At 49.5% G+C, this 27,550-nt stretch overlaps 1 protein-coding gene across 3 annotated transcripts in view; it reads left to right on the forward strand.

Annotated features, from left to right (window-relative positions):
• GPSM1 (G protein signaling modulator 1) overlaps positions 1 to 27,550 on the forward strand; it is an 82,971-nt gene that overhangs the window by 41,919 nt on the left and 13,502 nt on the right. For 2 of the 3 annotated variants that reach the window (XM_055797426.1, XM_027778077.2), the window contains exons 10-11: positions 9,260 to 9,330; positions 12,699 to 12,878. In XM_055797426.1, coding sequence (XP_055653401.1) covers positions 9,260 to 9,330; positions 12,699 to 12,878 — 251 coding nt within the window. The remainder of the gene's footprint in view (positions 1 to 9,259; positions 9,331 to 12,698; positions 12,879 to 27,550) is intronic. The other variant, XM_055797444.1, reaches the window with a different exon arrangement.

Genomic DNA, 27,550 nt, shown 5'->3' on the forward strand with positions numbered 1-27,550 from the left:
GCTGATGGGCTGCAGCTCAGCCTTTTTTTCATTCTGAAAATGAAAGCCTGAGGCCGTGCTGGTTAATTGTACCTGCTTATGCAGGGTTTTGATGGATGAGGTCGTTGAATGAAGCGGAGTAGCTTTTGGCCAGGTGGAAGGCAAAATGCAAGGTGGTCTGGTTGCTTTATTGTGCTCTAACAGATGCTCAGTGGAGTGCTAGTGCAAATGATCCCATGTGCCTCCCAGTAAGGCACCTGCAGGAAGGTGTCCAAAGAGACCTGCATCTGTGGTGGTCCTTACTGTGATGCTTAAGGGAGCAGGGCGGGAAGGACAGGAGTGCTGCTTGGGTGAAGATTAAGGATTTCTAAGGGATGCCTCTTCATTATCTTTGTAATGAGTTTCTTCCAAATCTGAGTAACCTCTGCTGTTATAGCTGTTAAATCATTCCAGCAGCGCTGATGGGGGGGATGAACCTCTGAGTCATTTGGATTTAAAACGAGTAATTTAGCACTCGGTTCAGACTGCCCCAGTATTGGCTTTATGAAGTTTTAAAATATTCTTCTCAAAGCGTTAAGAAGTATTAAATCTTCTTCTATCATCTTGCCCTATCCATGAGCCTCCTTCCCAGCATCGATGTAAAGTACATCAAAACTTCTCAGCTCACAGCAGAGGAAATGCTCCAGGACTGGAGGAGAAGATAATTAGCTAATGAAACTCAGGTGCTTGTTTTATCTTGATGCCAGGGAAGACTGCAAGTGCTAGAACGGAGGATGAATGAGAGGCCAGTTCCTGAAGCCTGGGGCAGAGAAAGTACAACGTGGCTTTTGGCAAAGCTGTCCATTAAACCAAGGGGCTCTTGTGGGGAGAGCTAACTTTTTGGAAATTGCCGGTTCCTTGCACAAGCTCCTGCTCTGAGCTGGGAAGCCTGAAGTTCCCTTTGGCTGCTGTTCCAGGCTCCTGCAGCCATCCCAGCTCTGGTGTGTGCTGTCTGCTTCCCAAACGCGCTTTACACAGACAGTTTCCTTTGGTAGCCAACAAGTAGGGAACGCCTGTGCTTATGATGATCTGATCTTCTGTCTAACGGTACAGTATTACTGTGAGGAACAAGATGCCTCTGCTGATTGTATTTTCTTGCAGCACAGAGCAAGAAAGGGACTGAGCTCACCCAGCTAGAATTAATTTTTATCTCTGAAACTTCTTACACAGATGACCATGGTCTGCTTTGGCGCTTGACTGAGCAAGGCAAGGCCAGACCCTCAGCATGAGTCACCGTTATCTCTTGACTGACCTCAGGAACCGTACTCCTTCACTCAGCAGCAAGGCTGGCCCCTAGCCTGGCAGGGACGAGTGCTCAGACAACAGACCTTTGCTTAGCAGAGACCTGGCAGCTCCTAGAGACGGAGCTCACGAATTCAGAGTCCAGTGTGGCCAGCCATGTTCCAGTAGCTGGGAAGTGTCTGGCTGCTGCAAGCTGCTGACTGATTCACAACAGCATCCAGGAGGAGGGATCAAGAACATTGACCCTCTTTAGAGGATTTTACTGGGAGTGTTTGATCACTGCAAAGCTCTGACATGTGGTGCTCTCTCTTTTGCCCTCCCTGAGTCAGTCTGTAGGACTCTGCTGCCGTAGCTGGGCTTGTCTAGCTGCTGGAGGTGTTGCCTGTGTTAATTACTGTGTGTCACTTTCTAGTTCAAACTCAGTTTCTTTTTGATCTCCGCTTGTTCAACATAAGCTGATAAAGGAAGATGGGAGGTCATGAGACTCTGCTATATACTGGCAGAGAAGATCTTGCTCTTAGGAGAAACCCAGGTGTTCCTGCCAAGCCTTTCATGCTGTTCTTGAATTAGCCCTGAGGTTACATGCCTCCTCCCAGCCTGCTCCACCCAGTTCAGTTTATTGCCCAGAAAATCCTCCTGTCCCCACAACTGTTAATCTAGTAAGCAGACCATTGCCTGGGGGAGGTTATGGTTACAGTAGGCTGCCTCTAATACATCTCCAAGCTTCCCACAAGCTCCAAGGCTTGTATTTAGTATCTGTTAGGTATTGCATGATTGGGTACTCTGCATTTTCTAGATGCTGCAAATACACCAAAATACTTCGTTCTTTGACCTGGATTGCGAACACTTTATTTGCAAATAAGCATTATTCCAGCCTTGCTCAATTAGAGAAAAGCTAATGCCCATTGCATGTGTATGGGAATACTGAAATGAAAGATGCGCCCAACCTCATGGCAATTAATAGTAGTTGTAAGGCTACAAGATGTAAAATCAACTTGTACTCAAAGATTGCAGCTTTCCTGAGCTATGTGGTTTTGCTGCCTTGTCCCATCTCTATCTTCAAGGAGGACTTTTGCTTAAAGGCTTACCTCTTCCATGTGAATGTGAAGGCTGTTCTGGTGTGGGGTCTGGAGTGTCTATTATTCTCCCCGCCTGAGAAGCCTGTGCTAGCTGCTCACCCTGGATGCAGCCAGACGTCCTGAGGCTCTTGGGTGCCATATAGATGTGCAGTGCTGCTGTTACTTTCAGCCAGTTGTTCAGCTGTCAGACTGGATTCTGGAGGATGTAAAACTCTGGTGACAGGTACACAAAGCATCTTCTGCCAAATCAGGCAGACGAGCATCTTGATTCCAAAGTAATTTCTCTTTATTAACTGCATATTGTATATACTTCTCTTTTTTAAAGGAAGAGTTTTGCCACGGAGAAAAAACCTGCAAAATTGTTATTCCAGAGAAGGTTTTTGTAGCGCTCAGGATCTGTCTGGAAGGCTGATATTTGCTCAGCTGTGTGCTCTCTGTGTGCCAATGAATACAGCACATCAGAGCAAACATGCTGGAGCCTGATCTTCCCAGCAGAAGAGGCATTGCTCCTGTCCTTTTGGCTCCCAGTTCTGATAATGGAGACCTGAGGATGGAGGGCCTAGCATGGGACCAAAATGTTCCTGAGCGAGTCTGATATGACACCACATTGAAAAACAACCTCCTGACAGCTTTCCCCAGCCCTTAGTTATGGATTGACTTGATTATTTTCGTGTGTACTATCCTTTCTGTTACCAGCCATGCCCACTTTTGGCTTTTGTCTAGACCCTGCAGCCAGAAAACCCCTCAAATAACTGATAGGCAGAAAAATGTTGTTTTGCCCATTTAGCCCTATCCTCAGACACAGAAGGGTTCAGAGCTGTCAGGATTCCCCGAGTCCTTTCCTGTCTAAAGGATTTGGGGGGTAAGCAGATGGTCCTTTCCATGGACTGACACACAACAGCTTGGTGCCAGAATTTTATGGCACAGCCATAAATAACTGGTACTATTTGCTTGCTTTATTTAGAGAAAAGTATTGTTCTATGCTGGTAACAACTGGGAAAACAAATGCCAGCATTTATCATGCAAGTGCTGGCAATAATAGAGGTCAAGTGGATTTATAGTGCCAGAACCCATTATGTGTTTGAAGACTAATTAAAGCTTTAAATGTTATGCTTCCCTGTCCCCTGTGTTGTCCCCCCACTGCTTTTCTCGCTGATCCGCTTGATTTTCCACACTCCACCCCACCCCTTTTCCTCTTTAGAGAGCTTGCTGTAATAACGAAGCACTAGCTTGACAGAGCTTTCCTGATTAGATGTCAGTAGCCTATGATTTGAGATGCTCTGTGAGCATGTGGATTGCTGGACTGTATCTCCATTGTCACTTCTGAGCTTGGAAGGGTTTACCAGACCAGTTTTCTACCCCAAACAACTGGCTGGCTGGTCTAATTTAATCATATTGAACAATATTTAGAGTTGTCTGCCAAAATAAAGGTTATGAAATGCTTTGGTCTGCACAAATGTGAGGAGACGTTGTCCTGGGCTGGAAGACCTCACCCAAAAGACAAGTCAGTATCTCAGTTAATAGAGGTACAGAGAGAAATGACCTTTTCATGAGAATACGGCAAGTGGTTATGCCAAGATTTGTCGTGTTCTTTGGGGTGCAAAGCTTGTGCTCTGTGAGGTAGCTGCTGCCACCGAGCTGTATGCACTGCTCAGCCAGGGGCACTGGAGGCAGGGGGGATGATGCTGGCCATACAACCTTTCCCTCTTGGTCTTCTGTGGAGTCCACTGTCAGGTTTAATTCTGTTTCCTCTGGTACAGCCACCCCAGAGGGATACAGTGTGTTCCCGGCCTGCAAATAGAACTGTCGCTCGATCTGCATCGCGGGGGGGGTGGGGGGTTTGCTTCCTCTCAAAGCGGGATGGAGTAGGCAGCTCTCCAAGCTGCTGGAGATGGGGGAGAGCCTAGGAGTTATCAAAGCACATGTCAACTTGATGAGAGCTCCTGGCAGGACTCCCTGCGTTGCTGCTACACATGTTCTGCTCAATCTTGTCAACTCTGAAATCTCAGGAGCACCAGTTGGATATGGAGACTGTCCATAGAGGAACAGAACTCTGCCCAGGTTTGCCCTACTGCAAATTTACATGGGATGATCCCATCACCATCCTATGATAAAACACTTCCTTGCGTTTTCTGTAGCAGCATCTCACTGTAGCAAGGTACTGCTAGAGAATTTTTGCTGCGTGAGCATTTCTCCTCAAAACTGCACCCTGAAAGCTGGGGACTTGCCTGTTGGAGTACCTGCCTGTGGCAAGGAAGAATGTCCTTCCCTCTGGAGACCATACTGGTCCTGCCTTTCCAGGCGTCATGAAGCTGGTGACAGGGGCATAGCCTCTCCATCAGACGTGCAGTGCCCAATGTAGATCTACAATGATCAGCTTAAAAAGCCCAAGAAAAGTAGGGAGCGTGCACTACCACACTTCTGGCTGTGAGGTTTCTAGATAAATGTTCCTGTATCCATGTTGTTGCAGGTGGCACAAGGATGTGCAGAGGGACCCACCCCCATTTCTGCAGGGTAGGTGTGTGAGGCAGAAAAAAGATGGGTCTGAGTGGGTATCTGGCATGGATACGTTGGGTTGGTGAACCAAAGGCAGAAGAATAGGGAGCCCTTGTGAGATGTGGGGTGTGTGAGGGAGCTGGGGGAAGCGAGGATGTCTCGTATGCATGCAGGTAAGCACAGAGGCATCACCCTCTGCTCTGTTGCAGTGAACTGCCCCCTCCTCAGAGTCCATTGCTGCCTTCCAGGGAAGGAGGGAGGTGACTGCTTCATCGAGTTTTGAAATACAAGAATGTGAAAACCGTTAAACTCACCTCAGGAACAAAATTGCAGAAGCAAAAAGTAAAAACAATCCCCTTGCTTCATGGTGGTGTTGAGATCACGGGCTGGGGTGAGGGGCAGGGAGAGATTTTGAAAAAAAATATTTTAAAAAGAAACAACCACCCTGGGCCTGAGCAGTGAAAAGAACAGCATCCGAGGAGCTCCAGGAAAACAAGGCATGAATGCAGCCAGTCAGTACCGTTGCTCAGCTGATGTTCACAAGAAGGTTTCGACTTGCTCTATTAGAGATCTCAGTAAACCTTAAAGACAGAGAGAGCATTTAGAAATGCCCCTGAGGTTTTCCGTTACTCTGCAGTAAGCTTGGTAAACATGCCAATAAATACTGGAGAGAGAGGAAAAAACCTTCCAGAGGAACAGACTCAGGTTTTCAGCTGCTCAATCTTTTGCATCCACGGCTGCTGCTGACTTTGTTGATCGGCACTGGAGAGACAGGCAGAGTTGAACTTTTGCTGAGTGTTAGGCAGTGTTGCAGGTATTTCTGGGAGAAATAACTTGAAGGAGGCTGAAAGTTACTTCTGGAGCCATCTGAGGGAATGTCCTGGTCAGAGGTGGAAAGTTAATGGGACTCCTCCTGTCCTGGGTTGCTTGTGAGTATGGAAATCTTTCTGCTTTCCTGGAAAATGAGTACACGCAGGCTCCCGCGCCCATCTGCTGTGGAGCAAAGGGGAGACGCTCCCACGCTTGCAGGAAAAAACCTGCCTGTGTCGATCTGGTTTACGACAGCCTTGATTGATAAGTAGCCTCTTAATTTTTCTAGCTGCTTGTTTTAATGGTGCTGTTTGTTCCACCCGCGGGACAGCTCGTGGTGAGTGGGGTGGCAGAACCATGGGCTTTCATGAGGCCAGTGCTTGGCCCCGGCACTGGTTGTGTTTTCTTCTGGAAAAAAAAAAACAGCTGAGTTGGATGGCTCTGAAGTTGAGTTTGTAACTCCTAACTGCTTCCTCGCTGTAATTCCTAACTGCTCAACTGAATGCGAAATCCACGTGGTAACAGCTGAACACCAGCATCAAAACAACTGGAAAAGACAAGTTGTTCTGCATGCCCCAATGCTGGGCTAGACTCAGCTGACTACGTATATTAAATTAACAAAGAGGAAGGCAGGTTTTCTCAGATCAGAGATAAATGGTTTCTGGCCAGTGGTTTAATGCTACTGCAAATGTACAAAAGCACCTGAGGATGGAGGTGTATAATTAATGACTCTTTAGACTGTTGGAAATGATGTGTGTTTATCTAATCAGACGCACTTCGCTTCTTTCTTGCTTTCCTGGAAGTGGCCGTTAAAAGCCGCTGTGACGCACGCTCACTTCCAGATGCTGGCCTCGCCTCTTGGGCATTGCTTTGAAACCCAAATATACCATCTCATTAAGTGTTTGTAGGTGGCTTTTATTCCAGACCCGCTTTGCTGCTCCATACATAAGACTGTAGGTTATTCTGAGGGAAGCTGAGAGCCATGAGCAGCTCTAGCAACATCCAGAACGTCCTCCTGCACAACGGGGAGCCACTGGCCACAACCCACCGCTGCCTGTACTTCGCTGAGCTCCTGCCTGACACCGTGGCAGCAGCTAAAAGCCCTTTGCTTGTTTGGCAGCATGGGAGGAGCCCTGGGGTCAGCAGCAGCCACCCCGCTGCTCCACAGCCACCTCATCTGTGCTGGTGCCCACAGGCTGTTGGTGGGAGCGTGGCAGAGCCATGGGAGCTGGGTGGGGGGTGCCTTGTGTCTCCCACTAAGGTGGTGCGGGGACTTTGGCTTTGGTTAAGAGCTTGGGGTCCTGTCAGCGGACAGCTGGTATCGCTGCTACCCTGGGGGAGCGTGAGGTTGGGTGGCATTTAGTGTGTGGGAGTCCTGCATGGGGTGAAGTGGTGGGTTGTGCCTGCCCTCGGGGAGCGGTGCAGCTCTCACTGTTTTAGGGTGGGAGAGGGCTCAGGCTTGGTCATTTCTGCTGTCTTCAGGCTGAGTGTCCATCCAGCCTGTGGTAATCCCTGTGTTCAGCTACCAAATAACCGTATCGTTCCGTTGGTATCCAACAGCACGAGCCTTTGTCAGCCTGCTCACAGGAGGTGTTTTAAGATATGTTAGTAAATGTAAGGTGCCTTGGATAATATATCTTAATAAACATAAGCACAGACTGAAATAAAAATGGTAAAACCAAGAGTTCTGCCTGCTTTGTTGAGGGCAGCAAGGTCCTTTTTTCCTGCCTGCTCCAAAGGGATGGCAACCCCATGTCTGAACAGTTGCCAGTGTCAGCAGCAATTGCTGACGTTCCGGGATCAAATCCTGTTGTTACTGAGCTGCTGCCAAGTGAGTTAACTGCCTTTGCAAGGTGGAAGGGGGTAGAGTTTGGTAGAAATGACAGCTGCTTGTGACATGTTTTCCTTGCTCTCTGCGTATTCGCATCAATATCTGTTCTGCACCTATTCACCAACCCTGATGTCAATCCCTGCTGAACTCAAAGCCTAGTCAGTACTGAAGTCACCTTAAAATGAAGCTGGTGCTAATGTGCTTTTGGGAGTAGAGAGGCAGAAACGTGCAGAAATACTTGGCTGATTTGAGGCTTTATGGCCGCAAGAAGTAAATCACTTCAGGATAGCGAGGGGCAGTGAAATTACCTTCAGGTCGCTTACCACTAATAGGCAGACTTATCACTAGGATCCTTAATGAAGTCCCAGCTGGTCTGAGCTTGTCTTGCATCTCATGAAGCTGAGCGAGGTTGAACTTTTCAAAGCAGTGGTGTCTTTGGAGTTGCTGCAGTTTAGATATAACTATGGTCACACCTGGAGCCCTGGCTGAGCTGGATGTGTGTTAGTGCAGGAATCCCTGCTACCTGCTGGCTTTGTCCGTTTAATCCCCATGTTCTGCTTACAGTTAGTCTTGAATGGGTTTATGAATTTTGTGCCTTCTCTGTCATGAAGTTTCTCTAGTGAGCAGCTCAGTGGCACCCTGGGTTCAAACAGGGTCCACGGGGGCTGCTGTAACGTAAGCAACGGTGCTGTTAGGTGGTGGTGGGAAACTGGGGAATCTTTAGGTTTGGTGGGTTTGCTGTTGCAAGAACCACAGAAAGCTCAGCCGTTTCCGTTCTCAGGGCTCAGCACAGGGATGGGTTGCAATTCTCATGCATTCATTCGCCCTCCCCCAGGATTTCCCCTGAAGCTTGGAAGCTGTCATGGGACCTGGAGTCGAGAGCTTTCATTTCTGCCCTGTTTGGTGGTGCTGGTGCGGGATGTCATGTGGTGCTCAGCAAAACTGAATCTTCAGGAAAGGAGGAGCAGGAGGGCAGAAGTTTTCCCAGATGCGTGGGGAAGCCATCCTAGGGCCATTTTGCAAATCCTGGCTATTAGTGAGCGAGGCAATAGCAGCTGGAAGCAGGCTGGAGGGAGAAGTGGAGGTAAAGAGAATTTGGAAAGAGGAGTCGGAGCTGAACTACGTTTCACCCACCGTTATTGCTGAAATAGTACATTGAAATGAATTTTATGAAATCTCATATGAATACCACAAACTCTGCTAAATTTTGATTTCTCAGTCAGGTTCAGGGCGAGGTTTTGCTCCCCTTAAGGCTGGGCCTATGGCAGTTAGAAAACATTTGCTCCTTCACTTTGTTTTTTCGTCCTTGTGACTGTAGAGAAAACTCAAAGCTGCATCCCAGATACATTCTTTAAAATCACGAAGATAAAGTAACAAATTCACAGATGTATTATAACTATATTTTTGTTATGATTTTTCTCAATGTCAGTCCCATGACCTTTGTGGTTTAGTGTGGGGTTTGTAACTCCTGAATTCCAGAGATCCCATTTGAGAATCAGGGTCATAGTGTGACCCGGCTACTGGTTTGATAGCAAAAGCCTCATGCAGCCCTAGCTGTTGCTGACCCTGCTGTGATAGTGTTTTGAAAAAGACCCAAAACAATACAGGGGAAAAAAACCAGTCCACATTGGAATCTCAAGGACAGCACAGCTGCAACATCCCGTCCTTTTGACTTTGTAGTTAACAGGAGCGGAGGATCTGCCATGGTTTGAGTTTTATCTGTGTGACATTAGTGCTGTCAGTGAGTGACATGCTCCTGATGCAAGAGTGCGTTGTTTTGCAGGAGCCAGGCCAAAGAGACTCCAAAGGAACAGCATGGACAGCTTAGACCTCCTGAAGTTCCCTTCTGAAAAGGTAAGCAACCATGTCTGGCCTATCAGTAGGAATCTGTAATGGCTTGTTGACTGGCTTCGTTTGCAGGGAAGTATGCAATTAGCAGATATGTTGGAGTCAATGGGATTAACCAGAGAGGGCTTCTAGAGAGCTTGGAGGAGGGGAACAGCTGGTCTAACTGAAAAGGCACTTAACAACTGAAAGCTGAAAAATCCACTTTATGCTTTTTTTTTTTTAAAAAAAAAACAACCAAACAACACCAAACCAAAAAACCAAAACCACAAACAGCAAACCTGTATTGAGAGGATAATCGTTAGCATTTTAGCCTCTGTGGTGGCTGGTGGCCAGTCTCAGTGCCTTATTAGCCCAGCAGAGTGCTGTGTTCAGCACAGGTCGGGAAGGGGAGGTCAGAAGCAGGAGATGGTGCGCGGCAGGAGGCAGAGGTTTTGTTCCAAGTGGCTCTAAGGGTTGCCTCTGCTCCGCTTCACTGCTGGAAGTGTCAGATCCAAGCAGATCAGTATTTTCTCAGTCTCCCCAGGGCAAAGGCTGTTTCTAGTCAGCTGGGAAGGCACTGAGCCTTTCTGCCTACAAGGATCATCTAAGTTTCTCAGAAAATCCTGCACCGGATCGCTGGATGTGCCCAGCAGCAGGCACTGGTGCTGCCATGAGGCTCGGTCATGTCTGTTGGCAGAGGAGGTGGCCAGGCGGGCAGCCGTGCTCTGCCTTTGCCTAAACACCCCAGTAAGCACTGGGGGCTCAGACAAAAGCTCCTCCTTGAATTAACTCTGGGAGTTAAATGCCAAACACACTTACATACTTTTATTAATTCTTTCAACTGCCCGTTGGCCATTTTGGTTCCTGCCTGCTTTAACCAGTGCAACTCCATCTCTGGGGTGTTGATAGCAGGGACAGCGATGCCCGACGTCAGGGAGACGTTTGATCGTGTATCCTCATTGGATACACAACCCACAGCCCAGAGGGTTGGCAGGGAGAGTTTTGATGTGTGATGTGCTGCTAATGCTGTTTGTTTCCTACTCTTTGCTGTACAAACTGAACCTCGTTCAATAGTTCAGGCAGGGTTGTGGGATTTCACAGGGCGGATGGAGTAAACAGGAGCTGTGGGTAGTTTGTAAGTGTGGAGTCAGGCATGAGTAGTCCCATTCTCCCTGCCATGGTCCTGTGGGGTGTGTGTGAGTTCACCTCTCCTTGCAAGACTGTTTTGGATGTAATTCCCCTTTCTCTTTGCTGCTGCTCCCATGATTACAGTCATGGGAGAGGGTTGTTTGCTTCAAGCTGGCTGTGGTGAGGGTGATAAAATTATAAAAAATACATCACTGGACTGAACTGTGATCTCTCCAGCACCCTTCTGTTATTGTCTCACCCTCTCTGCCCATCATCTCTGCTAGAGATAGCCTTCAAAGTCAGCAGGGAGCTCTGTCACTGCACAGGCCAGGAGCTCTTGTCCAATGCCTCTGCATGGAGTCATGCGTCTGGGTAGAGTGTATCTTCCAAGAAGCACCCTCATCGGTTCTGAATGTCCTAGCATACAGCGTGAACAGTGCTTCCCTGATCTCACTGCCCTCTCCAACCTGTGCCTTACTCCTTGTTCTGAGCTTCTCTGGTTTTAGCTCCCAGCCATTGGTTCTTGTTTATTCCTCTCTCTACCAGGCTAAAAATCTCTTCATCACATGCTGTTTTTTAGCCTGAAGGTGCTTGCGTGCTGTAATTGAGTCATCTATTCTTTTTGTCATGAACTAAACAGTTTGAGGGCTCTAACTAAGGCAGTAAGGCATTGTAAGGCAGTTTCTTTCCGGTTCTGAAATCCACTTTTGTGGCTGCTTTTCAAAATGTGGACGCCAGCCTCGCTGCAGTTGGTCCCATCAATAGCATCTAGGGAAATGAATCTCTCTGTACTTGTTCTCACTGTTCCTGTTTGTATTGCAAGGAGTAGAAAAGTCATTTTGGCTACAGCATCCCACTGTGCTGTTGTTGTGCAGTGACTTTGGATCCTGTTCAGTATCCTTGGCTTTTCAGTCTGTGTGCCCTTAAATCCCAGCCTTGGGTCATCTCCTGAGCTGTACTTGAGATTCTTTCACCTGCAAGTAATTGTAATTGCTGTAGTGAGGATACCCTGGGGAGTCCCCTCAGCGCTTTATGTATGATGAAGAGGTGGTTTGCAGCCCCGAAGCGCTGAAGCCCAAAGCTTCAAGCAGGTTTTAGCACTCGGTTCCCACAGGTTACACATAAAGTGCCTGGTGCCTTTAATAAGTGACTTTGGAGCCAAATGCTGAATACTCCTCTGGTACCTCTGTACGAGAGCCTCATCTGTGTGACAGCAGTAATGAGGCTGTTATGATAATACAGGCAGGGCCATTAGCTCAATTCCAGTCTTCTGACAGAGAAGGGATAGAGCTGCGTGCGTCGTAAGAGATGGAGATGACAAGGGGGGAGCCAGGCATGGGGCAGGATAAAAACTTTGAGACATGTAAACTGTCACTTCAGTTTCCCCGTGCTTTACACAGGGGTGATAATCCTGTATTTTATATGTCTGTGGGAGCACGGAACACAAGCATTTAAGAGAGCAAAGGAGAGCAGCAGTGAGAGGACAGGGGGCTGCTTGTGATCGTCTGCTGTAGTTAGCCACGTCACCCTGCGGTCCCCATGTGCTCTGCTGGCGTGAGGGTTGGCAGAAGAGCTGAATGGGACCCCAACCATTCATTAGGAAACGGCTGGATAAGGGCCCTTCTTGCTGAAGACAGTGGGAGACACTGTGTCAGGCCATGCAATATTTGTGCTGGGAGCTGGATCCTAGAGGTGGGAAGTGCTGTGGAGCATCTAGCATAGCCATGTCCCCTGGGGCATGGTTGGGTTATCCATGGTGCAGTGTGGGCTGCTGCACAGCTGGCGCTGGGGAGAAGTGAGGAACAGCAAGTGGAGGGACTGGGGCCAAGAGTTTTGTATCCTGGGCAAGATGGAAGAGGTTTTTTATGAGCGTAGTTGCCAGAAATCGCTAGCAGCAGCGACTGCTTCTGGACCTTTCATCCATCATTCCTTATGCCTATAAATAAACCAGCCATGCTTCTACCTGCATCCTTTTTTTTTTTTTTTTTTTTTTTTTTAAGAGGATGCTACTTCTCCCTGTGGAGAAGTTGACTACTGTGTGTTGTTTGGGTGATGCTTCCTCTCCACTCATTAAAATCACACACGGCAGAGATGGCCAACATGTGCTCATTCAGCTCTGCACATGACAAGTGGCAACTCACACAATCTAAACTCCACATTAACTTCTTGCTTCTGTGCGTCTCCTGTTCTGTGGCTACTTGCCAACAGATCTCCATGTAAACCAGAGAGAGGCAATTTGTGCAATGACTGTTTCTTGCTTTCCCAAGGACCAGAATGGGGACAGCCATCACATGGGAGACCTGAAGATCTCAGGAAAAGAGTTCTTGTCATTACCTGCGAGGTCAAAGAAATACCGGGAGCATCAATCCAGTTCAGAGAGAAAGTCTCAGGGGTCAAGTACCTCGCCACTGGATACCAGTGAAGTCCGAGTCCAGGTGTCACAGTCGGTAGGAAGATGATTTTTTTTTTCCTCAAATACTGATCTAGGAGTTTCTTATAGCATGTCTGTTCTTACCTCTTTTCTAACCTGGTATGGGGATGACAGTGTGGTCTTTTGGCTGGAAAACAGAGCCTGCATCTGGCTCTGCTGTTGACTGTTTGGGCAGCTGAAGGCAAATCATTTTGTCTTTTTGAGCCTCAGCATAACTGTGTGTTTAAATGATGAATTGTACCAGCCGCCATCGTGAACTGGTTTTTAAGAGCTTGGTATTTAGTGGTGGTATTTGTAACCTCTTGAGGGATGGGAGTCTGGACCTGAACTTTCCCGAGTTTGGGACTGTCAGAATGTGATGCCTTGAATTCCAGAAGAGCACAGCAATTTGGACTCCTTGCTTTGTGGAGCCTACTTGTTCAGTCTCCTGGGATTCATGAGGAGTGGACTTGTTGTCTTCAAGAAACAGAGCCCCTTTCAGGTTTTTGATGAACAATCAGGAATGCTGGTTGCCTTTGCCAAACCTGGGAACTTAGATATTGTTCACTCTCACCTCCTGGTCACATTGGTGGCCCTCAGAGTGGCAATGTGCAGGGTGGTCTCTTTGAATTCCTCAACCGTTAGGCAGAGATAGAAAATCATGGTCTAAGAGCTTCTCTTTGGAAGCAGCTTAGGTGGAACATATTTCCTAAAGAGCAGAAGCTGGCCAGAGGAGCTGGCCCTGATGTCAGTGCTTTATGGGTTACTGGCATGCAGCCGGTCCTGTGTTAGGGTTGAAGAGCTCTGCCTCAGTCTGTGCTTGGTTCCCCAGTAGGTGGTGGAGATCCATACCCTGGAACAATTGAGCTGTTTGTTAGGCCGTTGTTTTCCGGTTGTGTTGATGTTGATGTTGTGACACATGGCAAATCCAGTGTACTGGACAGGTTTCCTGCAGCTGTGTTGGTTTTGCTCGCAGCCCTGGAGACAGGGATCACACCCACAAACCATGGCATTTTTCTGGATCATTGTTGGGAGGGGGCTTGGAGATACTTGGACTCAGTATCTCGAGTGAGAAGCCCCAAGTCCTCAGCTTTTTGTTGCCAGGAGATAGGGAGCATAACAGCAAAGATTTAATGGTTGCACGGGTGCTTGAAAGTATTTGGGCTCTTGCTTTATATTGAGACTGTAACATGCTATCACAGTCCTGTGATCATGCAGTGATTCCAGATGGAATAAATCCAAGCCAGGAAAGATAGGCCTATTTTTTCTTGGCATTTAAGGAAAGCAAATTAAAATATTTTCATGCTGGGTAAGAAAGGGTCTGAGCTGCAGAGCTTGGGATGAAGCCTGTCTGTAGAGTGGGGGTGCTTGAGAGTGTTTCTAGCACTGAATCCTTTGTTCCTGGTCTGCGGATCATGGGGAGAACATACCCTGCTGTACCTGTGTGTGTGTGCGTATGTACACATCCCTTTTTGACCACAGGCATTCCTAATTTCCAGTTCCGTGACCACTGGAGACAGGAACTTTGCACCAACTGGGTTTTTTTTAGACTTCTCTGAGCTCATTCTTCACTCCCAACAGTGCTGATGGAAATGGTCTAATAGGAAAAGCATTTCCTACTGCTCACCGGTGCAAACACGATCATTGAGAAGGAAAACAAAGCTCTTCTGAGCCAGAAAGAAGACAGGAGCATGGGGGCATCCAAGGCAATACAAAGGCAGAAAAAAACACGCTTCTGCTAAAAGTAGCCTTGTATTTTTAACTCAGACGTTCAGCCAGAAACCAAACAAAGCCATGCTCCATCAAGAGCAAGGCCAAAAGCATTCCTCGGGAGTGTAGCTGTGAGTACATAGGCTGTGTCTAAGAAAAGGCCCCATGGGACACTGGCCAACCACTGGTGACCTCTTGACAGCACACATGGGGTTTTGGTGAATGTCCGTGAAAGAGCGAGTGAAGACATGGACATGCATACCCCAGTTGCAGGAGGTGGCTCTCAGACACCTGGTTTTGTTTTGTGCTGTTCCTGACTGATGGAAGTGTGTGAGCAGGCGAGGGACACGCTGCTCCTCCCATCCATCCTTCAGGGGCTGGGTGACCATGCAGCAGGGATGCAAAAGGGTTTGCACTTGCAGAGTGGTGGCTGAGGCTCTACTTGGTTACTGCAGTGGTCTTCTTGTGTCAGCTGTTCTTCCAGGGCCAGTTCCCTGTGTGCCCTGGCTTTGCAGCGTGTGTGTTAGCTCCCCACTTGCTCTGGATTTGCGAGCTGAGCCTCCAGAGTCCGTTCGGAGTTCAGTTCCCAGGCACGTCTGGTGCACGTGGTAGTGGAACAGCATACAGTGAATTCAACAGGACATGCAGGGCAGCAATGTGGGGGGGGGAAAAAAAATCTTCCTCCTTGCAGACACTGAACATGTCCCATTCTATCCCAAGAGAGAACAGATCAATGCACTCTTCGGTGCTCATGGCTGGAGGAGAAGAGTGACTACCTGTCTTACGTTTTAAAGAATGCCCCTTATTTGTTATCTAATGGACCATAGTCCATATCCCATAAAAATGACAATGACAAGTGTTTTATTGGATTTTTCTTCAGGCCAGTAGCTATACAGAGTTACGTAGCACAATCAGCTTGCAGTCTTGGCAGGCAGGTGCTCTGAATGGCAGAGGGAGTTTGCTTAGTAAAATGCAGGTGGGATGCCGAAGCCTCCCAGCATCACGCTCGGCAGGGCATCCTGCCATCCTTAAATGCCAGGAAGGCCAGAGCACCCAACTAGGTTTTGCCGCTGCCGGTGCACCCACAAAGTGAAGGCAGGTGTACTTTATATCCCCTTTCCAAAATTTTTCTGAAACACCCTCCGAAATCCAGGAGCTCTTCAGAAGCCAGAGCTGGAGAGGCTCAGGAGGCATTTGAAATGGTGCCCTGATCCCTGCAGTGCCTGGCGGTGCCATGTGCATGCCGTTTGTCCAGGCACAGGAATCAATGGTCTGTCACCCCTATTGCAGGCAACAGAGCCCTGCCGGCACATGGCTTACGCCAGCTGGTTGTCATCAGACCATGCCCAGCCACACGAGAGACCCTTCAGAAAGGGTTGTTTTGCCAGGAGAACGGCTCTGCAGCATGTTCTGGTGGACAAGGCTGGGTCACTTCAGGTGAATTTTGTTTTCTGTCGGTGCTCCCAGCTGACAGTTCTGCTAGCCTGACTTTGTAGCATAGGCCAGACCTCAGAACATTTAAAGTCAGTGTCATCTTGCAAGTAGTTGCCAAAAGCAATGCAACCCATTGCCTTGTGTTCTGCTTTTGTCCCTGTCTGTCAGGAGGCTACCGGGGCTGCGTCAGTCTGTGTAGGGGAGCGTGGGTGGGCTTTTCTGAAAAGCTGTAATTTCTATCCATGGGAGCCTTTTTAATCAAATGTAGCAAACCCCACCCAAGACGGAAGAGAAGCTTTCCCTGGTCAGGCTGTTTAGGCAAGAATCCCTCGAGATGCCTCATTTTGTGAATACTCAAAGCAAAAATCCTCTTTAATCCATCAGTCAACAGCAAGTCCTTAAGTAGAGGGGAGCTCTAATGGTTGATCTAAGGTGCTTTTATGGGATGCCACAATACCTGCTGTCCCATCAGGAGGCGTGAGTTCAGACGGTGCACGTGGTCCTGTGTGCTGCTCTCCCACGGTCATTTTGCAGAGGGAAACCGAGGCTGTGTGCAGGGATGCCCAGGAAAAAAAACTCATCCCGGGACTGCCAAGCCCCAAGCCGAGTGGTGTAATCTCAGGATAAGCCCTACTGTCAACACAGCCACTGACCTCCTTCCAAAGGGGCTGTGCTGCAGTGGGCAGGTCCCAGGGACAGGGTGCAGTGCCTGAATCAGAGCTTGCTGGGTGCTGGGTCCCTGCCCATCTCTCCCTCTGTGCGATGGGGTAATGCTGCTTCCCTGCCTACCCTCGGGAGGTTACAGAGGCGTGATGATGGCTGTAAAGTTGTTTGAGCTTCGGATGGCAGGAGCTTGTGGTGGTGTTACTAACTTTGGTGATGATGATGCTAATTACTGAGCTGCTGGGAAACTCCCCATGGGAGGAGGCGGGAGAGGGGAGGGGAGGCAGGGAAAAGTGAAGGGAGGCAAAGTGAGCTTGGGGATGGAGAAGAGCCTGTCCCTGCTGGCTGCTCTGTCAGGCCGTGGGAGAAGGGCTCAGCCTGTTGGCAAAGCGTGGGGATGCTGGGATGGATAGGAGAAGCCATGGCCCAGGCGCTGCATAAGGTAGGAGAGCGTGCCAGGGCTGCGGCAGGTCCCTCCCTGGAGCCAAGACCTTCCTGCCAGTGCTGTGCGAGATGCTGGTGGTACACGCGATGGAGAGCTCGCACAGGAGGGTCACCTTGCTGGCGGGGCAGAGGTGGGCTTCCTTACCCCTCCCGTGGCCCTGTGGAATGGGGGAATTTGCCAGCCATGGCTGGTGGTCACTGGGAGGAGAGGGACTGGCACTGCCAGGCTCTGAGGGATGGGCAAGGACAGGGTCCTCTTCACCTTGGAGGTCCGGTCTGGAGCTCCCATGGGAATACTCAGTGCTGTGAGCGTCTGGTTCTCCACAGGCAGAGCAAAGGCGGGTTTGGCCTGGGAGAAGCTGGTGAGGGTGAGACATACTTGGTCACATTTCCTCTCTGGTGCAGCAGAGCCATCAGCAAAAGTAGCCGCGTTAGAGCTCGGTCCCTGTGCCTGCAGTTGCAGGCAGCCAGATCCGAGCTCCCTGGAACTCGTGCACCGTACACCTGAGTTTCCTCTCTTTTAAAAGTAACATCAAAGCAGAAGGTTTTGTACCACATGAAGCTTGCAGACATCAAAGACTTGCTCATAAATTTAACCCCTCTGCTCCTCTGTGGAGGAGGTCATAACGCTTTGGCTTTTGATTGCCTGGGTAACAGCTGTATTTATAGGGTTAGTAGGATGTGATCTTTCTAAGACTTTGAAAATATCAGAGGTTGTGCGTCCCTCATCCCCCCCTTCTGAGAGAGCAACCACTGTGGAAAAAGGAGAGGGTCCATGGAAGAAAGGGGCTGTGTATTCCTGAAAAGACTGCCTGGGGAGGGGCTGAGGACCTGCCCCAGTTCTGGGCCTTGTGTTGAAGGTCAACACAAGTCTCGGGTCAACGGGACTGTGCACGTGCCAGAGTTCAATAAAGTGATAAAGCACTTTATTGGGTCGAGGTCCGACAGTTGAAGCAAGAACCATGGGAAGGGGTAAGGATCAAACCCAGCCCTCTCACCTCCTTGGGGATCCGTGCTCTAGAAATGGTCCTGTTCTTCTGGACCTTCCTCTTCCCAGGGGAGCGCATCAGCTCGAGGGAGCGCTTCCTCGCCCTTCAGACCCGTCCCCCACCCTGTCCTCAGCAAAGACCGTTTATAGTCAAGAGAAAGAGGAGCCATGTTTGATTACAGTGATGACTTGCAGAGATGAGTTGCTGATGTATTTAGACACTGAACAACTCGCAAGCACGCTGCATCGCCAAACATTCCCTAGGACAGATGTTTTTATAAGACCTTTTTTATGATTACAGTGAGAAGCAACCATAAAAGAAGGGAAAATTTTGTAGGGAAAATCTTCCCACCCCAAAAGCAGGTTGCCAGAGCTCTTTTGATAGTTTCCTCATGATTTACTAGGGGATTGTCAGGTTGCAGGAGCTATGTACAGAGCAGATGCTTGTGGTTGAACCTCTGCGGGGCCTGCAAGTACAAGAGTTCAGTTTCTGGTGTCACTGGGCAGGGAACAGAGCTGGAGGGCAGTGTGGCATCCGTGGCAGAGCCAGGCAGGGGGGTGCTGCCTGTCCCTGCTGAATTGCACGTTGTCCAGGCAGTGCTAGGATCAGAGCCCCCGGCCATCCCCTGTGACTGCGCTGTGGAGTGCAGAATTGGCCAGATGGATGCTGAGGTGCAAGGATAAATACAGCCTCAGGGGTTTCCTCCTGGACACTTGCGCTGTGGCCCCAAAGCATTTTTTCCCTGGTTCTCTTATATTATTTGAGAGAAGATTAAACTGATACTTCCTTGCAGTCCCTCAGGAGCTAGAACATGGAGGGGCTGCACCAGGCAGCCTTTGCTGCTTGATGGTGGCTGTCAGTGCATCTTCCCTCTCAATTTTAAGATGAGGGTAGCCTCTTTGTCTCATTGATGTGTAAACTACTGCAATGCAAAGGCAGTGCAAATGCACACCCTCCTTTATCCCACAGCCTTTATGTTTTGCTTAACTGCATGGGTATAATTATGCCATTATTGTTGGTCAGACTTTCTGGTGTAAACGTGCTCTGAGAATCCGAGAGCAAGGGGGATGGAGAGGAAGAGAGAAGACAGAGTCAGGGAGAAGGAAGACAGCTGCTGCTAAATTTAAGACTGTTCCTATGATACCTGGAGGGTGCTGTGCTGGTGTCAGTCCTGTTGGAACTGAGCAGGTAAACACTGAACCACGGCTCGTTCTTGTAATGCTTTATTCTCCTGTTCAGTTTGTGGGACTTTCTGTAGTGCTTTGGGCAGGGGCAGACCTGGGAGAGGGGCTACACTGAGATGCTTCCTAGCTGGAGGCAGGATGCACCAGAAGACTTTCTGGAGGGCTCAAGTCTGACATGTACTGGGAGGCTTGTCCAGGGATTTGGGCTGTTTAGAGAAGCAGCCAGTGATCTGGATGCCTCCGCAGAGTCATCTTAAGTTGTCTGACCTTTCTTTCCATGTGTCTGTACGAGTCTTTCTATTAAGCTCTAGGGGTCTTCTTTTCTTTAGCTCTTCGTTGACTCAGGTGGGCTGGTTGCGCAGATGCTGCATGAGCCAGGAGAGATTTAAAAAATGTTCTCCCAAATCTAGAAGTCCAATGGAGACAGCAAAGCCAGGGCCAAGATTCTCATGAGTTTTGCAGTGCAAAGCCGTGACATACACTGCTCCTCACAGGGACTTCGGTGCTAGCATGGGGGGCAAGGAAATAAATGGCTAGATAGAAAATCTCTGCAAAGCAACTGCACAGAGATGGTGGGGGGAGGCAATAGCGTTTTCTGGCTTGTGCTGCCTCCGCTGCATTCAGTGCCTCAAAGGTAAATTATCAGTTTCTTCCTTAAATATTAACAGCTGCCAGGTAATGAATTCCCCCTCTCTGTTTTATAATGGCACTAAAATTGGGATTTGTCTTGGTTTTCTCTGTAATTATCCAATGAGAGTGTGTGAGTGAGAGGGAGGCATGGCAGAGCTGGGCCTTGCAGGCTCTGCTGCAGGCGAGTGTCGTGCCTGAGGGACCAAACCCAGGCACGACCATTTCCCATGGGCAGCTCCAGCGTGCAGGGCTGGGGCTGCACAAGCAGCCACGTGAGGCTTATGGGTTTATGATCCTTCATTAAGTTATTTTTTTCTCATGCAGAGGGGTGGGTTTGGAAGGTAGGCTAGCATAGACAGTTGGAGTAAAAGCCAGAATTTCCTGCCAGGCTCCTCTGCATCCCACGGAGGTGAAGGTGGTCCTGATGATGTGTGCTTGGGAAGGGTGAGTGAGGAGGGAGCAGCATCCCTGGCAGGGAGAGGTGAGGCAGGAGTTGTCCTGGTCCTCCAGAGCCCTGGGGCCAAATGCTGTGCTTGCTTCTCTCTGGGCACCCCCCTCCTCACTGTGGATGGCACCTACGTTTCAGACAACTCTGTGACGTGAGGTTTGGTTTTGTGAGAGACCAGATGTCTTCAAAGAGCTGTGCACAGCTCCCTGCGCTGTGCTGCTGAGTAACAGTCCGTGTTGTGCCAGTCCAGGGCTTTGCCTTTGCATCCTCTGCCTTGCTAACCTGGGTGGCCAGAGGAAGCTTCCTTTAAATTGCCCCTGCAGAGTCCAAAATGGGAGTCCAGAGACTCCGTCTTCTGTGCCTTGGGTGCAATGTAGACTGCTGCCTGGCTTGGTTGGAGAAGCAGTGATCATCTCTTTTACCCACAGCTTTTGCTTATGTGAAGGTTATGGGCACTGGATGCTTAAACCACCCTTTGCAACCAAGTTCCAGGGGTGTCTGCTCACAGCAATCGGCTTTTCAGTACCCAGGAGACTCAATTGATGCTAGTTTCATTTTTGGGAAGGTGACTGCTCTGCTATGGAGCCCCTGAAGGTGCTGTGAATGGTTTTGTCATTTCTTCATTTAAGCCAAAAAAAAGCCAGACAGTAACCTCCAGGTCACCTGCAAATATTTGACACTTTTGGGTGCTGAAGCAGCACCTTACAAGGTGCACTGTGCAGCACAGGACAAGTGTTAACTAATCTCTCCTCTTTGTCCTGCAGACAATATAGAGGACTAAAGCAGAGAAGAAAAAGAGAACCTGTCACCCGTAAGAGGCAGGTAACTCCCACACGCTCTGTGTGGCAGGGCAGATTGTATCTGTACCAGCTGCAGGGTGATCAGTATCCTTTATCCAGGGCAGCGATGGCTTGCGGACTGCTTTCTGAGGGCTGGTCCTAGAGCTGCCCTTGCAGCATCCTGCCCGCATTTTGCTCTGAACACAAGCAAGGCAGAGGTATTGCTGCCTCTGTGCCTGTGTGTCAGCCCCTACGCCTTGTCCTAGATGAGAGGCTTCAGTACTTAAGGTCCAAGAGATAAGGCTGAATTCCTTATCTTCCTGTCTACAGGATATTCTTGTTGCTTGGACACTCTCTTTCTGCTTTTTCCCACTACACCTGTCCCTTTCCCTTGTTCTTCCTTGTTCTTGTTTGTTTGTTTTGAATCAAAGCTGCACTGTGCAGAGGAGATAGGAGGCAGGATTTAACACAAGCCTGTACTTGTGCGTCAACCACATACAGAAAAAAGGACGTTCAGGGTGCCCCGTGTACAGGATGGCTGCCAAGCCCTCGGCTTTGCAGGAGTTACACCAGGGATCCACAGGGACTGGGTGCTTCTCAGACCCCTTGGGCTGAGGATCAGGGGAATGTATGAAAGCACATCTGAGACCCCGTATTCCATTCATAACTGACTAAGTGTGGAGGCCAGGTTTAGAGCTAGAAACCTGTAAAAGCAAGCCTCTTACCAGAGGAAACTGCTCTGGGAAGGAGGTGAAAACTGAAGTGGTGTCCAGGGTCCCCCAGCAGACCTCAGCTGGAGATTATGACAGGTCTGCAGAGCAGCTAGTCCAGTGGTCCAGGCTGGGGCTGACCAGCCAAGCTACTCAAATACATTCTTCTTCCTTTGACTCATTGTAACTGAATTTTCAGTTATTGGCACTTTGAAGCCATAATTGAGGTCTGCTTTCCTCCTTGCACAGCCTCTCCTCCTGGCAAATTGTCAGCCATCAAGTGGTATGAGACAGTAAAAGAGATGTTACAATTACCATTTCCTAGAAACTGTCACTTTAAAGAGAACAATACTAAAAAGAGGGATGAATCAAAGCCAGACCCAGAGCAATAAAACTAAATGTTTGTCTTTTCTCAAAATCTGGAACTCTTCATTCATTTCTAGGGTCTCTGCTGTGCCTGGGGCACGCTGTACACCCACAGTTCCGGCCTCTCTCATTTAATAAACTGCACATGCCAGAAGAGCTTAAAAAAGAAAATCATAGTCTAGGTTCTCTTTGGATGTAAATCAGCATAACTCTGCTTAAATCACTGGAGCTATGCTGACACCAGATGACACAGGGGCCTCTGGTGACCGGGGATTTTGTTTGCTTTTCTTGCAGGACTCTCTCTTGCTCAGCCAAGCACGAGTGCGAGAGCATGGCTGTGCCTGTGTTTCACCAGGGTGCCAGCAGCCACCTGTGTCCATGCCAGCACCGGGGGCTGAGCTCCCAGCCCTGGCTGGTGGGGTCTGGCATGTCAGGGAGCACCTGAGGATCCAGCCGGTCTGTGTGTGTGGACTGAGGCTGGGGAGGGAGCGTGGTCTGGCTGTGCTTGCTGGAGCCGTGCTGTCTGCTTTTCTCTTGCTTGCTGGGTCTATACAGACAATAGCTTCTGTACCAGTAACTTGTGTTTCTCTTTCTAGGAACTCTATTTAAAAACCAGGGAAATGCACCCTGCTAATACGGGGTTTGGGTTTCATCTGACAGACCTGCAGCGGTGCGGGAGCCTGTATAATCAGAGCAGTTTTGTCTGTACCTTATCTTTGATAGCAGCTGTTACCAGCTGCTGGGCAGGGCTATGGCGCTGGAGGCTCTCCCAGAAGATGCAAACACGCACGACCTTGGGGCAAGTTTGGCTTTTGTCTGTTACTGCCCAGCTTTGGGGAGGCTGGATCACAGCCTGTGAGCAGCTTGTCCTGTGTGGTCACTTGGTCACCCCGCTGCCTTGGTTCATCACCAGGGCAGCTCTGACCCCAGCGTTCGTTTGCAGTCAGGCAGGAGATTTCAGTGACCTCGGTGAGGGACAGTAACCTCCTTTGGCAGTAGGTTGGTCTCTAACCCACTGCTTACGGGGAAGATGCGGTCCCATCCAGTACCAGCCATCTTTTTTTGGATTTAGGATAGTCTTGGGGTGAGTGAGGGTTTCAGGCTTTCTCTGGGCTGTCCTTGCTTCTGTGTTTGGACTCAGTGCAGGAAACTGAGGTCCCTGCGAGCTGGCTGGGCATCCTCTGTGGTTGCAGGAGTAAAGAGAAGGATGTGAATCCATAAATCAAAGGAAACGAGGAAGGTTCAAGTGCTGTTTCTTGGAACTGACGATAAAAAAAACAGTTGGGGCAGCAGGAAAGCTCCCTCTGCCCCTGTATGAGTGTGACTCTGAACGCAGCTGTTGAGGGGGGATGTCAGGGTTAGAGGTGCAGGCATGTCCCAGCTGGGCAGGAGAAGGTCTCCCTGCTTTTGGCAGTCGTTGCTGGCTGCCCGCTGGGCTGGGCACAACCTGCATCCAGGGTTGATGTGGCAACCACAGGCTGCTGCTCACACCACCTTCAGCCTGCACCCGTGTTTCCCATTAGCAGTGCTATTTTTGAGCCTCCCAAGGCAATTAACACCAATTAATCTAAAAAAGACTAAATAATGGGTTTTTAGAGCCCCCGGCTCTTTCCCGTTCTCCATACGGCCCCAGAAGACTCCAGCCTGAACCTGGCAGAGGGCTGAACCCAGGTAAGCGCTTCATGTGCAGGGACTGCTGGGGAAGCTGCTTGAGGAGGTGTGCAATCAGAAAAGGGCCCGGAACAATCCCGTGGATCCACTTTTCTATCCTGGATCATGGTACCTGAGCCACGGAGAGAGTTGCAGTTCCCTGCAGTGCTCATTGTGCTGGAGGAGAGGGGGAACCAGAGAGGTACGGTCCTCCTTTGAGAGCCAGCAAACAGTGAGACCACTGAATATGCTTGGGTGCAGGAGGTGCCGCTCCCCTGGGGTGTGCAAAAAAGTCCCTGGAGGATTTTTTGCCTGTATCTAAAGCCGTTTGCATCCTAGTATTCTCTGGGCCCTGTCACGTAGAGCAAATCAGCCTCCCTGTCTTTGCCTTTCCCAAATGGGGCATAGTTTCATCTTGCCCTTTACAACAGCATGTACCAGAGTAAGAGCTGCTTTTTGCTGATAGGAAAAGCTGTTTCTGTGTTCACATGTGATTTATGTCTTACCTGTTTAAGCTCTCCTGAGAAGGGCTGTGTCTGACCATCGCTGAAATGGCAAACCCACAGGTACCGGCCCCAGAGTCCTCCCCACCCCCAGCACAGCCAGGATTTCGTGTTTTGCAGGGTGCCTTGCATAACAAGGCCTTGATCTTGAGTGCAGCCTTCAGGCATTACTGGAATATGAGTAAACAGTAATTAAGATTTGGGCGTTTGCAGTGAAGGGTGTTTATAGGAAGGTTAGGTGTGCGTTATGGGTCCTAATGTAGACGGGTGTACGCAGATCCACCGACTAACTTCACCAGATCGTTTCCACCCCTGGTAAAGGTGCTGCATCTGTTCAGCTGCTTTTTGAAACAGTGCTGCGCTAAGAGCAAGTAGGTGTCTAAATAAAAGTGTGTTTCAAGAAAGCAGCACAGTTTTGGCAATCCAGAGACAAGCAGGCTTTTTTTTTGCAAAGCATTTTCAAAGCAAATTGTCAGCAGGTTCCAATTTCAGCAGCACCGAGCGCGGTATATTGTGGGGAGGAGGGCATATCTGCTGCTGGGGGAGCCTTGGATCATTTCCATCGCTGAAGAGGAGCATGTCCTTCACTGGCAGCGGGCTTATAGGCACCTGTCTCCTCCATCACCTCCTACTCCTCAGTAGGGCTGGAAGTGGGGAGGTGGCGGTGCGGTCTAGTGGATAGAGTAGGTGACTGGGAGTTGAGCACTCTATATTAACCTTGGCTTCTGTGCTAATTAATCAAGAATATGGGTTATATCCTTTAAAGCAATGGAGTTATTTCGGTTTTGCAAATTACTGCTGCTCAGCTGAGACTCAACAGCTGAGCGTGGTCCTAGTTCCACCCCCCTCCAACTGCAAAGTAAATCGCTGCAACTAGTTTCAGCTGAAACGTTGTGCTTTGCTGCTCGGGTGCATGGCAGGTACCACAGCTCTGTGTGAGGGTGAGTATCAGTTACACTCCAAGAACTTACTGCTGGCCAGCATCTACCTATAACCTGAATTGTTCTGAGCGAGTGGTTCAGTTCACTCCCAGTTTTGGTGTTGAAGGGATCCTCCAGGTTTCTGATGGGCCAAATTGACCTCTGTAGCTGCCCATCTTCTTTCATAGACTGGAGGGACCATCCTGGAATGATAATGCTGCTAACTTGTCTCCTTGGTTAGTAATTTAAGCTTCAGGTGCTAAATCTAGGCTTGTGTGTTTCTGTTAAACGGTGATAGGGAAACCCAGCCTGGCATGGTAAATCCTGTCAAAACCTATGTGGAAAAGTTGCTACATTAACGACAAAGTATGGCTGTAACTGTTAGAGTATGTTTGAATATGCTGACTAATATATTGCTTCCTAAAGAGAAACCAGAAGTCATTCCCATGCCATGGGTGCACTGGTCTCAGCAGTGAGGGCTAGTTACCTGGCCTGCGATTTCAGCGTAGATTACTGTCCAGCTGGTGAAAGAGTGTAAGTCCAGTATGGATAAGGTTGTTGCAAAATCGGAGCACAGTGGCACTGGCTTTCAGGCAGTCAGATTGGCACTGCAAGTAGCAGAGGTTTCAGTAACGCTTCAGCCAGACACCCACTCAGGCACGCCACGTTCTGTCTCAAAATAAAACCAAAACCAATACTGTCACCTGCTATTGATCCAAAGGTGTGGATTTAAGCTGCATGTGGCAGTAGGGCATGCTCCCAACAGGTCAGCAGTTACTCGATTAAGGAAAGAGGGAGCGTGGGTGTTGTTTTGGTTTTGTTTGAAACAATAAAACCCAAGTTATTTGAAATCTTAACAACAGAACCAGCTTTTAGCACCGGCTTTTATAGGGATGAGTGGGCGAGTTGTTTAAAGGAAAAAAAATCTTTGAAAACAGTCCAAGTAAGGGTTATAATTTCATCCTACAAAGGAAGCGCGGTGTGCATGTCCTGTGTTTGAGCAGTGTGTGTATGGTCTGCAGCAGGGGCTGTGGCTGTGCAGTTTGCAAAGCACACCAAAGGGCACACGTGTGCTGAGGGCACGCTCGGGTACACACTCGCAGCGCCCTGACGTGAGAACTGGAACCTGAAGTTGGAGGTGATGTCTGCAGATCACGGACGTCTCACTCTTCTTTGCTGCATCCTAAACCCAGATGCAAAAAGTTGTTTCCTCTTGCTGCTCCAAGCACCGACCTCTGGGGTGTGGGCTCTGCTCTGTGTTATACCCATCTTCTGCATTTTGCCCTCAATAGCGGCTTCAGATGCCCCCTTTCATAACTGTTCCAGGTCGACTCGGCAATTCAGATAAGGGGCAGAGTCTCAGTTCTGGTTCGCTCCCCTCTTCCCCCTCCCCACCAAAGTATCCCCTTAACGCAGCCCCCCAGCAATGCAGCAGCAGGGTGACAGTACCTGCAGCGTCTGTGCCCCCGCACTCAGTGTGACAGCAGGCAGGTCGGCTGTGCCCTGCTCCTTGCCATTCCTTGCCCCTTCTTCCCCTGCTCAGTTGCTGCAGCATTTTTAAAAATTAAATCACAAACTCAATTGGAGTTTAGTATGTGAGCTCCCCAGGCAGCAGCTTAGTTCGAGGCCAATTCCCAGTTGTCTCTCGCCTTCCATAGCCTGTGGCACCAGAACAAAATAGGTGCAGAGTAATTGCCTTTTTGCCTGCTTTGTCCTGATAGCAGGATTTTGCAAGGACCTGTGTGACGGAAAGTTGGCCTTTTCTGGCACATGACAGATGGGGCTCCACCACAGGACAGATCCTGGCCAGCATCACTGGTGCCCCGGGGGGGATCCATCTTGCATGCCTGAAGCATCCCCACCATGACAGTTCTGCCCGTGTCTCATCAGCACGGGGCATCTTATCACTTGTTGCTTCAGAGCTGGTGTTTGCCCCGAGCGCAGCCTGGTCGCCTCCCGTCAGCCAGATCAGCCTCGTGGGCACTGATGGATCCACAGTTCCGGAGGGTGGCTGCCCCAGCTCTGCCGCTGTCCTGCTGGAGATGCGTTATGCATCCGTGACGCCTTGCCCTTGGGTCCAGGATCGTTACAAAGCTCAGTGAGGCTTCACAGCCCCTCTTGGGGATGTAAGGGGGCTGAGAGCTGCTGTGCCCTGCGTGCTGCCTGGCAGGGGCCAGGGCCAGGCACCGAGCCAGGAGTCCTGATCCTCAGGCCCCACAGTTCCCGTGTTTCTATTATGAGTGACTCCTGGAAGTAAATTTACTGGTATGGAAAGGCAC

The sequence above is a fragment of the Falco peregrinus genome, chromosome 1 (genome assembly GCF_023634155.1).
Source record: "Falco peregrinus isolate bFalPer1 chromosome 1, bFalPer1.pri, whole genome shotgun sequence".
In the NCBI taxonomy this organism is placed as follows: Eukaryota; Metazoa; Chordata; class Aves; order Falconiformes; family Falconidae; genus Falco; species Falco peregrinus.